This window comes from Meles meles, chromosome 2 (genome assembly GCF_922984935.1).
Source record: "Meles meles chromosome 2, mMelMel3.1 paternal haplotype, whole genome shotgun sequence".
Taxonomy (NCBI): Eukaryota; Metazoa; Chordata; class Mammalia; order Carnivora; family Mustelidae; genus Meles; species Meles meles.
The window spans coordinates 129,012,294-129,026,628 of record NC_060067.1 but is presented as its reverse complement, the minus strand read 5'-3'; the positions used below and the strand labels follow the sequence as shown (position 1 = coordinate 129,026,628).

General features: G+C 37.2%; 1 protein-coding gene across 1 annotated transcript in view; it reads right to left on the bottom strand.

Annotated features, from left to right (window-relative positions):
* The window catches only part of GLRB (glycine receptor beta), a 107,056-nt gene extending 93,361 nt beyond the window's left edge, over positions 1 to 13,695 (bottom strand). Inside the window, exons 1-2 of the mRNA XM_045998373.1 lie at positions 13,543 to 13,695; positions 11,732 to 11,881 (exon numbers count right to left, since the gene is read on the bottom strand). Of these exons, the coding sequence (XP_045854329.1) occupies positions 11,732 to 11,853 (122 nt within the window). The 5' untranslated portion in view covers positions 11,854 to 11,881; positions 13,543 to 13,695. The remainder of the gene's footprint in view (positions 1 to 11,731; positions 11,882 to 13,542) is intronic.
* Positions 13,696 to 14,335: the final 640 nt, after the last annotated feature.

The following is a 14,335-nucleotide window of genomic DNA, read 5'->3' as shown; positions in this document are numbered from 1 at the left end:
AACAATTATTAGAGAGACAGAGAGAAAAATAGAGTACTAAGGGCCAAGTACAAGGATTATTGGAAACATAGTGAGGACCCAGCCAAGACTAGATCACCACACAAAATAAATCAATACAGATTCTTAATAACTGAAAACATCTACATCTGTAGAATTAAGCCAAAAATATTATAACCAAATGAGTACGAAACTTCTGGATGATATTAAAGAGTGTTACAGTTAGACCCCTGGATCGTTTTGTCAGCCACCCCCATGGTATAACGGAAGGGTAACTATCGGTGCAGAAGAACACTCACTACACATCCAGTCATTAATAAGTTGGTCTTTTTATTAGTTTATTCTCAGGAATCAGAATAGTAACCTTCCCTGAATATCACAAATTCATACTATTGTTCTCTCATAAGAGGACTAATAAAGGTCAGATGTTTCAAGTTACCCAACATATTCTATTAGTGATTTAATCAGTGTTTTGCTGTTATTCCAATCAGAGCTCTAGAAATATTATTTTGTATTTACATCATCTCTCAGTGGAGCTATTTGTATGTACATAAATTTGAATAATTTGCTTCATGAATTCTAAGTGTAAATTCCCATGAAATATCTATGGTAAAGGAACTCATTTAAAAAGGTTCTCTGCTTTCTGGAACACAGAAGTGATGTGCCTCTTTTAGGCAGTAGCACAAAGAGAATAGAGAAGACTTCTGCAAATGTATTCTGAAAAGACTTTACTGTATAATTGTATTATTCGTCTCCAAAAGGGAAGAAAAGGTACATTTTTATAAGTTAAACTCCTTAATTTCTGAAAAATTGGTAAGCTAAGAAAGCAAACAGTTCACCTTCCGCATACATTATTCTACTTTGGGATTCAGTTAAATGCTTACATTTTGATAAACCAAGTTCAAAATTTAGATCTCTTTGTAATTAACTTGGTCAAGAAACAGAGTTTTGTGTATTTTTCTGTTGGTTTAGCTTGACTGGTTTTGAATCTGAAAACAAAACAGTGACAAAAACAAAAATAGTTAACACAGGATATAAAGGTACCAAAAGAATCATAAATAAAACTTGATAAAGTCTTACAAGATGCAGCTGTCATAAATGAATGAATGAGTGAAATTAGAAGACCACTGGGGTCAAACCTCCTTATAAAAATGAGATGCCCCCTAAAATTAGTGAATTACTGAAAGTCATAAAGCCACACAGCAGTTCTAATTGAGATACAGCAGTGTTCTTTCTCCTATACTACCATACCATCATGAGTTAGCAGACATACAAAGGGAACTTTAAACAATACAGGTTTAGAAGTGCTACCTTTAATCACAGTTCCAGTGAGCCACTGACCAATTAAAAGACTTGTTTTTTCTGTAGAGTCAGTGACCCATTTTATTCTGCTTGATTTAGCAAGCGTAAGTGAGGCTATTAAGGAAAGAATTTTGAAGTAAGCAGAATATAAAACTGTGTATGTGTCTGTGTATACACACACACACACACACTTTCACATATAGGTTAAATATACATGCATGAATATATATATACACACACACACTTTTCTATTTTGCCCACTTCAAGATTCTTTGTATGAGTCTCAATTATGTATGCTACATAATAAGTGTGTATGAACACACTTGTTATATATGGTTAGAGTTAATACATTGTGTTAACAATCGAGATATATTGTAAATATTTGAGATGAGATGGATGTGTATATATACATACATATATGTGTTAGATGCGTATATATACATGTATTAGAGTTAATACATACATAATATGGTTCAACTAGAAAATAAAAGATATCTTATAAAGAGTATTAGTATTAAATAAAATCAAATGTCAAAACATACAGTATGGGTAGCCTGGGTGGCTCAGTCATTAAGTGTCTGCCTTTGGCTCAGGTCATGATACCAGAGTCGTGGGATCGAGCCCCACACCGGGATATCTGCTTGGCTAGAAGCCTGCTTCTCCCTCTCCAATACCCCTGCTTGTGTTCCCTCTCTCGCTGTGTCTCTCTCTGTCAAATAAATAAATAAAATCTTTTTAAAAATACAGTAAGGACAAAAGGGATTCAAAAAGATCAAAAAGAGGGAGTGAAGGGGCGCCTGGGTGGCTCAGTGGGTTAAAGCTTCTGCCTTCAATTCGGGTCGTGATCCCATGGTCCTGGGATCTGCTCTGCAGAGAGCCTGCTTCCTCCTCTCTCTCCCTGCCTGCCTCTCTGACTATTTGTGATCTCTGTCTGTCAAATAAATAAATAAAATTTTTTAAAAAATAAAAGAAGAGGGAGTGAACATTCGTTCTAATCAAGAAATTTTGGAGACAAAAGAACTTTCACATTCTGTAACTTTCCAGTGATGCTTGACTTGGGTAATATCCCTACCCAAACTATGTTCAATCACTATAGCAACAAAGAACCACCCAAAGAAATTCATTTTATTTTTGGACAGTTCTATCATATCCTTAAAATTGAACTTGTCTTCCTCAATGTTTCTCTTTGGTCTTGATTCTATAACTTGACATGATACAAAAGAAGTCGAGTTTACCTCATGTGATAATTCCTCAAGCAGCAAGTAATTATTCTTCTGTTCTTCAAGGAAAACAACCCACAGTGCAATTGCTCAAACAACAAATTTTCATGTTCCTTCAAACCCTGATCATGATTCCCTGAACAAACTCTGATGTAATTCTAACCATCACACATGATGGCAACCAGAATTTATACCCACCATATTAACTTTTTTTTTCTTTCTAAACATAGTGTTTCTATCAGTGTCCAAGGCCAAAGTATTAAATAGCCATCACATGCTATCAATTTATATTAACCTTATTCTCAACAGAAACTTCTAATTATTTTAAAACTTTCATAAGACAAGGTACTACTTGAGATGAGTCCTGAAGTACTATGCAGGAAGTTGTCATTCTACACATAAACAAGTCTAAGCATAAGCAATGGCAAGAGAAGTTTAGGAGTAGGACAGATCAGCCTTTCTAAAATAAGTGAGTTGGGAGAAACTGGAGGGGAGAGAACCCATGAGAGACTGTGGACTCTGAGAACCAAGCTGAGGGTTTTGGAATAGACAGGTTTTGGGTGAGCCTGATGGTGGGTATTAAGGAGGGCACGTATTGCATGGAGCACTGGGTGTGGTACATAATGAATTTTGGAACACTGAAAAAACTTAAATTAAATTAAAAAACAAAAAAAAAACAGATGAGAAAAAAATCTACCAAAGGAAAAATAAAATAAAATAGGGTAGTTTCACATAAAGTTTGGGATACAAATTAGAGAGGCCCTTGAAAGCCAAAGTAAAGAGTCTGCACTGGGACCCATCAGGCAATAAGAAGACACTGTGTGTCTTGAATATAATATTAACAAGATGAAAATGGAAACCATATGCAAAATGAATGATAATGAACAGAAAAAATAGGGTAAATAATTGGAAAAATATTGATGAAAACTGTTCAAAATGATAGTAAGTGGAGATGCAATGAACATGACAGATGTAGGAAATCATTCTAAGAGAAAGAAAGACAGGTTCCATTTAAATTTCATGTCTGAGTAGCTCGAGTAATGAGGATGCCAGTTTTAAAACCTGCGAAATTATTTGGAAAGGGAAGATCACTAATTCAGCTGATGGCAAAAGAAAAGCATGCCACTCAGCTGGGACTGTTCAATAGGTAGTAAGAAAATATATAACTAAACATCAGTGAAATATTCAACCTAAATATGTTATAGTAAGAATAATGTAGGCAATTTTCAACCGTATTCATTACCGAGATTACCCATACCCTTTTGCAATTGCCTTTCATGTTTCGGCCAATGCAGTTATCATCAACATTTCCACTAGGAAGAAACTAGAACTAAACTAAAATCAACCTATTCTATAAATCAATAGTAGGTAAGTAAATTAGAATAGGAAGGAAATGGCTAATAGTATACTTACACAACACATAGTAGCCTTTTGATTATTCAGCATTACCCTTCTACCACATAAAACTGATGTGTACAAATGTTATTATCAAGTGGACAGTATCTCTCTAAAGGAGACAAAAAAATTTCTCATAACAGAGAACAAACTAATATAAAGAAATCACAATTTTTCCATTATTGCACACAGAATCCAGTAAAAATTTCCTCGTTGTGATTTTAAAGGTAGAGAACCAATGGTCTGGAGGAAGGATCATGAAGAAGACAGGATAAATTCATGCTAACATGACCACACACTAATGCAAGTAATAGCAGCCCTCACCTAGTATTAATTTAGGGCTTATTATTAAGCTTCTCCATACCTAAGATGCAAGTTTGGGCGAAGTAGGAGAAAAGAGATTTTAAATTTAACTTGTAAACATATTAGTGCACTTACTATAAGCTTTCAGACACTTGAAATTCAAATAGTCCTTAACAAATGGTGGAAGGTTCCCTAAGCTCAATGATAGTAAACTATGGTAGCACGTGCCAAGAGGTTACAGCCTGGTCAAATTCAGTATTATGTATGTATGAATTTTAAAGATTTATTTATTTATTGAGAGAAGAGCATAAGAGAGAGCACACGTGAGTAGGGGGAGGGTAAAGGGAGAGGGAGAATCTTAAGCAGACTTCCAGCAGAGCACAGAGCCCAATATGGGGCTGGATCTCACAACCTTGAGATCACGACCTGAGCCAAAATCAAGAGTGAATGGTTCACCAACTGAGCGGCCCAGATGCCCTTTAATTCAGTATTTAGAAGTGTTATTATATCTGCTGGGAGCACAAATGGAAATGACAAGTAATGTTTTTACTGAGATAATTTTGTCTTATTTTATTTTTGTTTATTCAAACAAAAATTCTGCAAGTGTATTTTATTTTTTGAAAGGTTTTATTTATTTATTTGACAGAGAGAGAGCAGCAGAAGGAGAAGCAGACTCTCCACTGAGCAGGGAGCCCGATGTGGGGCTCCATCCCAGGACCCCAGAATCACGACGTGAGTCGAAAGTAGATGCTTCACTGACTGAGCCACCCACGCAACACTGGAAGTATATTTTAACATGTTCTGGTTTCATATATAATACACATATAAATATAAGTTTGTAAACCTACACCTTCTTATAAATTATATTAAGCATTAATTGGATCACTTACGTCCGCCATCCTCCAATCACTATGTAAGACATATTTCTGCCTATCGGTTTAGATCAGAAAAGAGAAGTATTTTCTGGGTTTGAAAGAGATACTTTTAAAATATGATTATTCATGAAATTCCAAGATGAAATTCTACTACTGAAGGTTTTTAAATCCTAATTATTAATACGGGACCAAGATAATATTTATTTTATATGGTAGAGCATCCCAAGGCAATGCACCAAAAATAAAGGCAGATCTGTCTAAATATGTATCGAGATAAAATTTTCAAATTATTCTATCTCATTCTATTGGACAATAGTAAGGCCATAATCAAACACAATATATTAGAATCAAAGAATCTGAAAAATCTGAAAAATTGAAATGACCTTAAGTATCACCATCTGGTCTAACCACCCAACCAATGTTCAAACTTTCTATAAAATGTCTGCCACATAATTACCCCTCAATGCCAAGTGACACCAGTCATATAGAACTCTACTACTTCCCTTCCCAGTTAATTATATTTAGGCAGAACTCTGATCAGAAAGTTCTTCCTGAGAGCTAAAAATATCCTACCCATAGCTTCAGCTCATTAGCCCTGGTTTTCATTCTTGGTGCCAACTGCCAAGTCTAGTTTCTCATCTACATCATAGTTTTTAACAATTTGAAAACAACTTTAAATATCTCCGTTTTTTTCAGTCTCCCTAATATGATAATGATTTTAATGATCTCAATTGTTCTTATTTCTCTCCCCTGAAAATATAATTAGCACAATGCAGAAAACTCTGTAAGTCTTGCTTTAAATATCATCCTATTAAGTGAAGTAATAGAGTTAAACATAAAATTGGTAAAATAAAAATATAAATTTAAGTACATATACTCACTTGTGTCATATATATTGTTTACATGTAATACATATATATGTATATAAATCATTACTGTATTATCTATTTTTTTCCCCTCAAACGTTCTCTACCATACAGTGTTTCCCCCCATCCTATACTTCCACAGATGATTTCTGGGCAAAAGTGCAATTTATACTTCCATCTATCTTTTTTAGATTCAGTCCATTACTTTGACCCTTCAAGATCATAGTGGATACTAATTCTGTCTCAGATATTCATTATATGTCCCCAAGTCACACGATTCTCAGTTTGGATAAGTATCTCCTCCATACAGTTTTACTTTAGTCATTGATAAAATGTTAAACACAATAAGGCCAAAATTTCATCAGGAAACATCATCCAGGTTGGAAATGTTTCACTAAGTACCCAGTTGTTAACTTATCTAGTTATCCCTATACTAAGACCATACTTCTAATTATGGTCCATAGGGACTATATAGGTTATATTCAAGTTCCTTAACAAAATCTAAATATAAGATTTATAAGAGCCAAAAATCTTTGGATTTTTATTCTCTTTAAATTTTTATCTTATGTATACTTTGTGTCACACACTAAATTGATATCATCTCTGGTGATTGAGTCAATTAGGTGCTACTCCCAAGAAGCTTACAATCTAGTGGGGAAAGCAAAAATTATAATTAATGGGGGCTCCTGGGTGGCTCAGTGGATTAAGCAGCTGCCTTCAGCTCAGGTCATGATCTCAGGGTCCTGGGATCGAGCCCCGCATCGAGCTCTCTGCTCTGCAGGGAGACTGCTTCCTCCTCTCTCTCTGCCTGCCTCTCTGCCTACTTGTGATCTCTCTCTCTGTCAAATAAATAAATAAAATCTTTAAAAAAAAATTATAATTGATGATTGCCATAGTATTATAAACATGGTAGACAGTTAGGGAAATATGGAAGTATAGAGTGTAATTATCTAAATCAAATTATCAGATTAGGAAAGATTTCCCAAAGGAGATAGCAAGGTTTGAGTTTGAGGTCACTGTGCGTCAGTCAGATTAAAATCCTGTTATGTGGGTGCGGTGCTCTTCAGAGAGAGGTCTGGGCCAGGCATACAGACTTAGGTGTCTTAAAAAGAAAACCACTGGCTCAAAATGGTGTCACTTCAGTCAAGTCACCAAATATGGACCTAATACCTTACCTGACTACATTTCAACCTACCCTAAAAATGTAGTGTTCACTGGTCAGTCAGGAATTTTCTGACCAGAATCAATGAGGAATCTATCACATGTGCCCTCTCCATCCCCCAAAAGATGAGGTAATCCACCCAATAAAATCCCTTGCCCTTCCCGTTAAGGGAAGATAGCCTTACCTGAAGCAATCCTTTCTTTTGCTAATAACTTCTTACCACATGGTCCTTCCCATAAAAACGTTCCATTTTGTATAACTCTTCAGAGCATCTCTCTACTTGCTAGATGGAATACTGCCCAATTCTTGAATTTCTTAATAAAGCCAATTAGATCTTCCAGTTTACTCAGCCGAATATTGTTTTCTAAGAAGAGTCAACAGTGAAAGATGATATTTATAGCCACAGATTTGGACAAGACCACTGTGGCAGGAATTAACTAAAGATAAAAGGAAACCATTGGCATTTCAGGTAAAGGAAAGCATACTTCCAAAAGGTGTGGAAGATCAAGTGTATATGAGACCTGACTCATATGTTTTGGGTGGGAGGGGGGCTGGATAAAAAGACACAGATGGAGGTGTCAGAGGCCAGTTCAGCAAGAGCTGTGTGTTTGGAGCCAAGAAATGTGCAGTCAAGAAATGAGCCAGAGACCAGTTCAGCAAGAGCTTTTTCTATGGAGCCACAGAAAGCTATGGAGGCCCTTGAAGGGTTCTGAGTGTTAGAATTACTTGCCTAAATTGAAGATTTAGAACACATCCTCTAGGGTCTGTGTCCAATATGAATTGATGGAGGAAGACAAGAAGAAGGGAGACGAATAAAGAGTTCATGAAAATGGGTGGAGAGAAGTAATTAACTCAGTGCCCACAGAGAAGTGAAAATGAAGGACATATTCTGAGGTGAGAAAGATGGAATTGAGAAGTCTTGGAAACTACTGAATTTGAGATGCTTCAGTAGAAAGAGAAGGTCTAAGGAGACGCCCAGCATTTTGGTTGGTAAAAGAGGTAGTGGTATTATTTCCTAGATAATGCATTTCCTAGATAAGGAATACATCACTCCTGCATCAGGAGTGATGGGGAGGATTTCTGAACTCAGGTGTTATCATTTGAAGTTGAATTTGAGGTCAAAATAGGATAGCCGGGTAAAAAATGTATGGATTTATGGATGTACGGATATGGCATTCTTCAAAGAAGTCTGAGATGGACATAGAGCCTTAGGCGCTAACAGTGAATACATGGTAGGTACAGCCATAAATTTGGATGGAATCACTCAGGCCGACTGTATAGAAAGAGAAGAGACCAATAAATGAAGGTTAACATCAAATTCAAGCTGTAAATAAAAAGCTTACTGTATCCAAGGACTTAATCAATTTTTTTCTCATTTATAGTTTATTTCTTATATCTTAATGTGTTTTAAATTTCTAAAGTTTTTGAAAGGAAATTTCTCAGAAAGCTTGTCAGTGTAGTACTACTGCTTCCTTTATAAACATCAAAAACAATAGCATAAATTTATGTTATAGCATCTCAAAACAAAATGAGTTTAAAAAAAATAGTAGAAGAACCAGTAAAAGTTTATGATACAATTCAAGCTCAACATCAAAATTAAACCCTAGAATTTTAAGGACCCCGAGTCTTCTATTTCTTCATTTTAAAACCTTTTTAGTCTTGGTTGGGGGACAGAATATTGTTACAATAGTAAAATGGGAAATTTTTGCTCATGTTTGCAATAATCACACATTAACTGCATGTGTGTATACAACCTCATTGCTTCCTCAACTCTATTCAAAAAGAAAAAAAAAAACAACAATGTAAATAAATAAAAATACCACAGAGCAAGAGCTCACCATATTGAAAAGCATTATAGTGGTCTGTACCTAACTTTCATCATCTCAAATATTCCTCTTAGTCAAAATGTTTTTATACTTTATCAACTCATACAAGATGGGCTAACTGGGTCATTCTCCAAGATACAAAGGATCTGCAAATTCTTTTACAGCACATTATAATAGCTGAGATTCTTAATCTGGATATTCCAAGAAATAATATATAATGGATCCAAACATACCAGAGAAAACGCTATTGCCTTTTGAATTTCATAATTTAGTGTCAATAATGCTCAAACAAAAAAAAAATACATAAATATTATTCTCCAAAGGCACACCTGTTTTTTAATAAGTCAGATTTTGGGCAGCATCACCATGGCAACTGTTAATAAAGTTTTATCTAATCTCGTAATTATAATAAAATAAAATAAATAAAATAAAAAGTTTAAATTTCATGGTAGAAAATTTCAAAAATAAAATTTCAATTAATTACACAATGTATTTAAAATACCATGATATGGGCTTACCAAGTGTATGTTGGGTCTTCTATTTGTCAAGTTAAATGTTCAGCAAGAGAACCTTATTGTTTCATTCTTAACCTACTAGATTTAACTTTAAAAATCTGTCTTAAATAAGATAGACATTTTAAACATACAGCCAGTTTATATATAAGACAATAGCATAATTCTGAAAAGGGACAGAATGTCTTCTAAAGGACTATTGTAAGATACATGGTAGTGAGGGGTATCTGGGTGCCTCCGTTGGTTAAGCATTGGACTCTTCGTTTCTGTTCAGGTTGTAATCTCATAGGTCGTGAGACTGAGCCCCATGTTGGACCCCACAATCAGTGGGTATTCTGTCTGAAGATTTGCTCTCTCTGCACCCCCCCAAATAAATAAAATAAATCTTAAAAAAAAGGGGGGTCTGTGTGGCTCAGTTGGTTTAGCATCTGCCTTCAGATCAGGTCATGATCTCAGGGTCCTGAGATCGAGCCCCGAATCAGGCTCCCTCCTCAGCAGGGATCCTGCTTCCCCCTCTCTCTCCGCCTGCCTCTCTGCCTACTTGTGATCTCTCTCTCTGTCAAATAAATAAATAAAATCTTAAAATCTTTAAAATCTTAAAAAAAAAAGATACATGGTAGTTTTAAGACTTGCTATTGCCATCTTCTGAACTCTTTGATTCATGACATTTGATTGGGGTCAGGGGGTGGGGGCCAGGCAAGAGGTAGTGGAAGAGAGTTCTATCAGCTTCCACATTTAGAGAAATCTGACTGATTGAAGCTGGCCTGACCCACACATAGAGTCACCATGACTGTAACATGTATGCAACAGTTTGTATCAATATGCTAACATTCATCAGTAAAAAATGCAAAAAGAGCTCAAACATGAGAATGTGTCCTTTCGCTTGGGAGGAATAAGGCCTGACAATGTCCATTTTCCTAACAGGCTTATCTCCTGGTTGTGACAAAAAACTCTGAACACTGAAGAATAGTAATAATTGCAGATGGTGATTATTCCTAAACCTGCCCCACCAGATAATTCATATCCAACTGGGCAGACTGCTAAGGAGGGACACATGAATGTAATTCAGGGCCATCCCATAATACACACAGAAATCTGGCCCTGGACATCAGACTCTGCAGCACTGGAATAAGTAGGACTAATAAACTTGAAAATCGAGAGATACTTCTAAATTGGGAACTTTATTTAATGCTAACCTGTATGTACATCATGATACTGTCTCTAGATTTCCAGTCTCACATGGTCAGACAGATATCCATCCCAAAATACCAATTCTAATATCCTTTCTTAACAAAATAAACTTCCCAAAATGTTCCTATCTCATACAAACTATCATGGTCTATCTTTAAATAATGTTGATTCTGAGATGTCACCCATGATCAATATGACATTTAAAACATCTTAATTAAAAAAATGACCTGTAACAGCAAATTAATTTTTATTCCAGATCACTGCATATGTGATCTTATTACCTAAAGATCCCTTATATTTATGAAAGTTATTTACTTACAAACTCTTCAATTGCTCTAACCATTAGGTATTATAAAAAATATGCTGTTATTCACCAGTAATATTAACCATTCCTATTGAAAAAAAAAAAAAAAAAAGTCCAAACCACAAAAGGAGGAGTTGGTGTTTCAGATTTAGATCTTGTTTTTACAAGTGACTTAAAATTTAGTGACATATTTTTTGAAAAATATCCTTTTTTGAAAAATATTTGAAATATTTGAAAAAATATTCCTTTTTTGAAAAGGAAAAATATCCTTTTTTTTTCAAAATATCCTATTTTGAAAAAAATAATTCTCCAATCTAAGCCCTTTGCAGAAAGATATTGAAATAGAAAACTTATCTACCATGTGAATTTTCTTCTTCCATGTATCAACATAAATGAAATATACCTTAAAATCATACTTTAGCTAATTTTTAAACTAATATTCATTTTTAGGAATTTTTAAAACCATCTTTTTGAACTGCTGTTGCTCAAAACATAGAATTTCAGTATCTAATTATAGCTCCATATTTAGGGTAAGAAAGAAATAGTAATTTTTTCCTAATTTTATAATATATGTACATAAATTATGTAATCCTAGAGCATGAACAAAACTTTATCTTAAGCACTAGGAATTAGCTACCACATTCTAAATGTGAAACCAAGGGGTACATATTCTGATATGAAAAGTTCTGCTGATATGCTTCAACAAACCACCTTACTTTGATTAAAAAAAATGCAATAACAATTCTCCATATAATAATATAAGACATGAAGGACGTACGATGGGCATAGATACTGCTTCTTTTTCCCCTTCCCTTTCTTTGAAGACTTCTCTTTAGAATAAGCTTCTTCAACCCACAAGGAAATTAAAATAAAAAAGGCAATCGCCAATAAAAACTTCATCTTGAAAGTTAAGTTTCAGGAGATCAATCTATAAGAAAGAACAAGAAAAGGTTTACATAACGTGATAACAATACAACTCTAAGGAGTATGACCATTACTACCCAAAGGACAAGTACATTTGTACATGAAATTCTCATTGTTCAAACCTAGGTGGTTGGCCTTCATTATATATTTGTGAGTAAAGGTTAAATGAAATAACGGTTCTTAGAAAATACAACAGCAAGGAGGTATAAAAGATAAGTATGCAAAATTTCTGATTTTATAGTTAGAGAAAATCGTAAATTGACATTGAATTGCACAATATTCATTATGCTTAGAAAACTATATGCAAGGATGTTTAGCACAGTGTTAAAATGGTTTCCTTCTTCTTGTACATTTGGATTTTTTATTTCCTTTTTCAATTTCTATATTTTTGAACTTTGCATGTATATTTTTCAAAAATAATAAAACTATTCTAATGGCAAAGATTAAAGAATTGACAGAGATAAAAGAAAAATATTAGCATCAAAATTTCACAATTTAAATTCGTTGTTTATTTATACACATTACATTTGCAAGTTACCTTTTACTTAAAAAGGGTGCATATTGATTTAAGGTATTTTGTTGGCTTTCCCACTTTCATGATATTAAGATTCATCGAAGATGATTTTTGACTCTACATTCTAGGTAACATAATATGAAAAAAAACTAGCAAGTATGGTCAGACTTTAAAATAATCTTCTTAGACCTATTTTAATAACACTTTCTATGCTCAAATTATAATAATATCCTTGCCGGTTCGATGCATCAAGAAAAAAAAAAGAAGAACTTTAAGCGTCTAGTAACACTGGAATATTTATTGCAGTCCTTCATTTCCAAACCATAAATTGTTTCTCCATCATTGTTTTCTGCAGACTAAGAGATCTATCAGACTCCTCAACATTCACTTAATTCCTATTTCACCCTTATAATTTTTTATAATTTTGCTTCTCCGGTGTCATATTTTGCACCTCTCTTTCTCCCAGGAATTATTTTCTTCCATGTATCCTTACAGCACCTATGGCAAGCCAGAAGGGCTTCTTCCCAGGCCCCCTCTCCGAGGTCAACAGAGGGGGCTTATCATGCCCAGAGCAACAACAGAAGGTTCTCCTCTGTCAACTTCCAGCACTGGACGTTCCCTTCCCCCATCCCACGGTGGCATCAGCTTCCACACGCCTCTGCCCATAGCAGCAGGTACTTCTCCCACCTCCACATTCTTCCCCAGGAAAAGAGGAGGGCCATCGCAACGGTTTGAAGGGTCCAGAGAAATCCAACCCTATGCTCCCTGTCTTCACCTCCAGTCTTTCAAAGGGGACAGCTGCAATGACTGAAGGAGCTTCACCAGCAACGCAAGGAGCCCTCCCCGCAAATCCTGCGTTCTCCCAGTTCCCCCCAGCTCTCAGCATCCTTCCATCCGGAGCGTATCCGCGGACGCCACCGGATCGGTGCATCCGTGACTCGGCTGCCGGTAGCCCCGCGCCCCTTTACCCACGCAGGGCAGCACTCGCCTCCTCCCCCTGCACACCGCAGTGCTCCCCGCGCCTCCACAGCCCAGGCTTGACCCCGTCCTTCCGCAGAGGGCTTATTCCCGTCCCCAGACCACCGCCGCCTCCCACTGCGGGTCCTCTCCTGCCCTCCTACCCACCCCAGCCAAGAGCCCCCGACACCTACCCGAGGCGCCCCGCCCGCAGCCGCCAGGCGAGGACGCGGCGGCTCGGGGCCCAGACGGCGGTGGCTTCTGGGGGTGCGGCGGGCGCAGAGCGGGGGCAGCTGCGTCCCCGCCGCCCGCGCCACCGCCGAGCTCGGCTGACGCGCCTGCTCGGGCCGCGGAGCTTGCGCCGTGGCGCCCCGCCGCCGGGCGTCTGCAGCCGCGCTCCGGGCCGCTGCGGGTCTGCCGGCCACGCTGCCGGGAGCTAGGGACGGAGGGCTGGCGGGACCGCGGGCTGGCGCGACGGCGGGCCGCCGGGCCGGGGAGGGAAAAGGTGTTCCGACAGCGCGTGGAAGGACGTCACAGCACCGTCCCCTCCGGGCACTGGAGGGGTTTCTGTGAAATGTAGTCCCCCTGCAAGGGACTAGAAAAGAGGGGCGCGGGGAATGGGGGATGAGGACCGTTTCGATACAGAAGGCGGGGGGCGGCTTTTCAAGGGGCTGGAATTCGTTGAGGGTCAACTTTGGATCACTAGTAGCAGAAACAGGAGAATAACAGATGACCTTCTTGGACCAGGGCGGACAACACGCAGTTTCTGTAATTTAATCATCAGACTCCTGACATCTAACGTAATCTCTGAGTCTTACCAACAATTTCCAAAAGCCTGACCTTTCTAAGCAAACGTAAATTAGTCAAAATCACTGAAATCATGTAATCCTGCATTTGACAGTTTCAAAACCCTTGCCCTGCATTGTCTCCTTTGGCCCTCACAAGGTTCATTCCTGGGCAAGTTTTATGTCGTCATTCCCGTTTTGC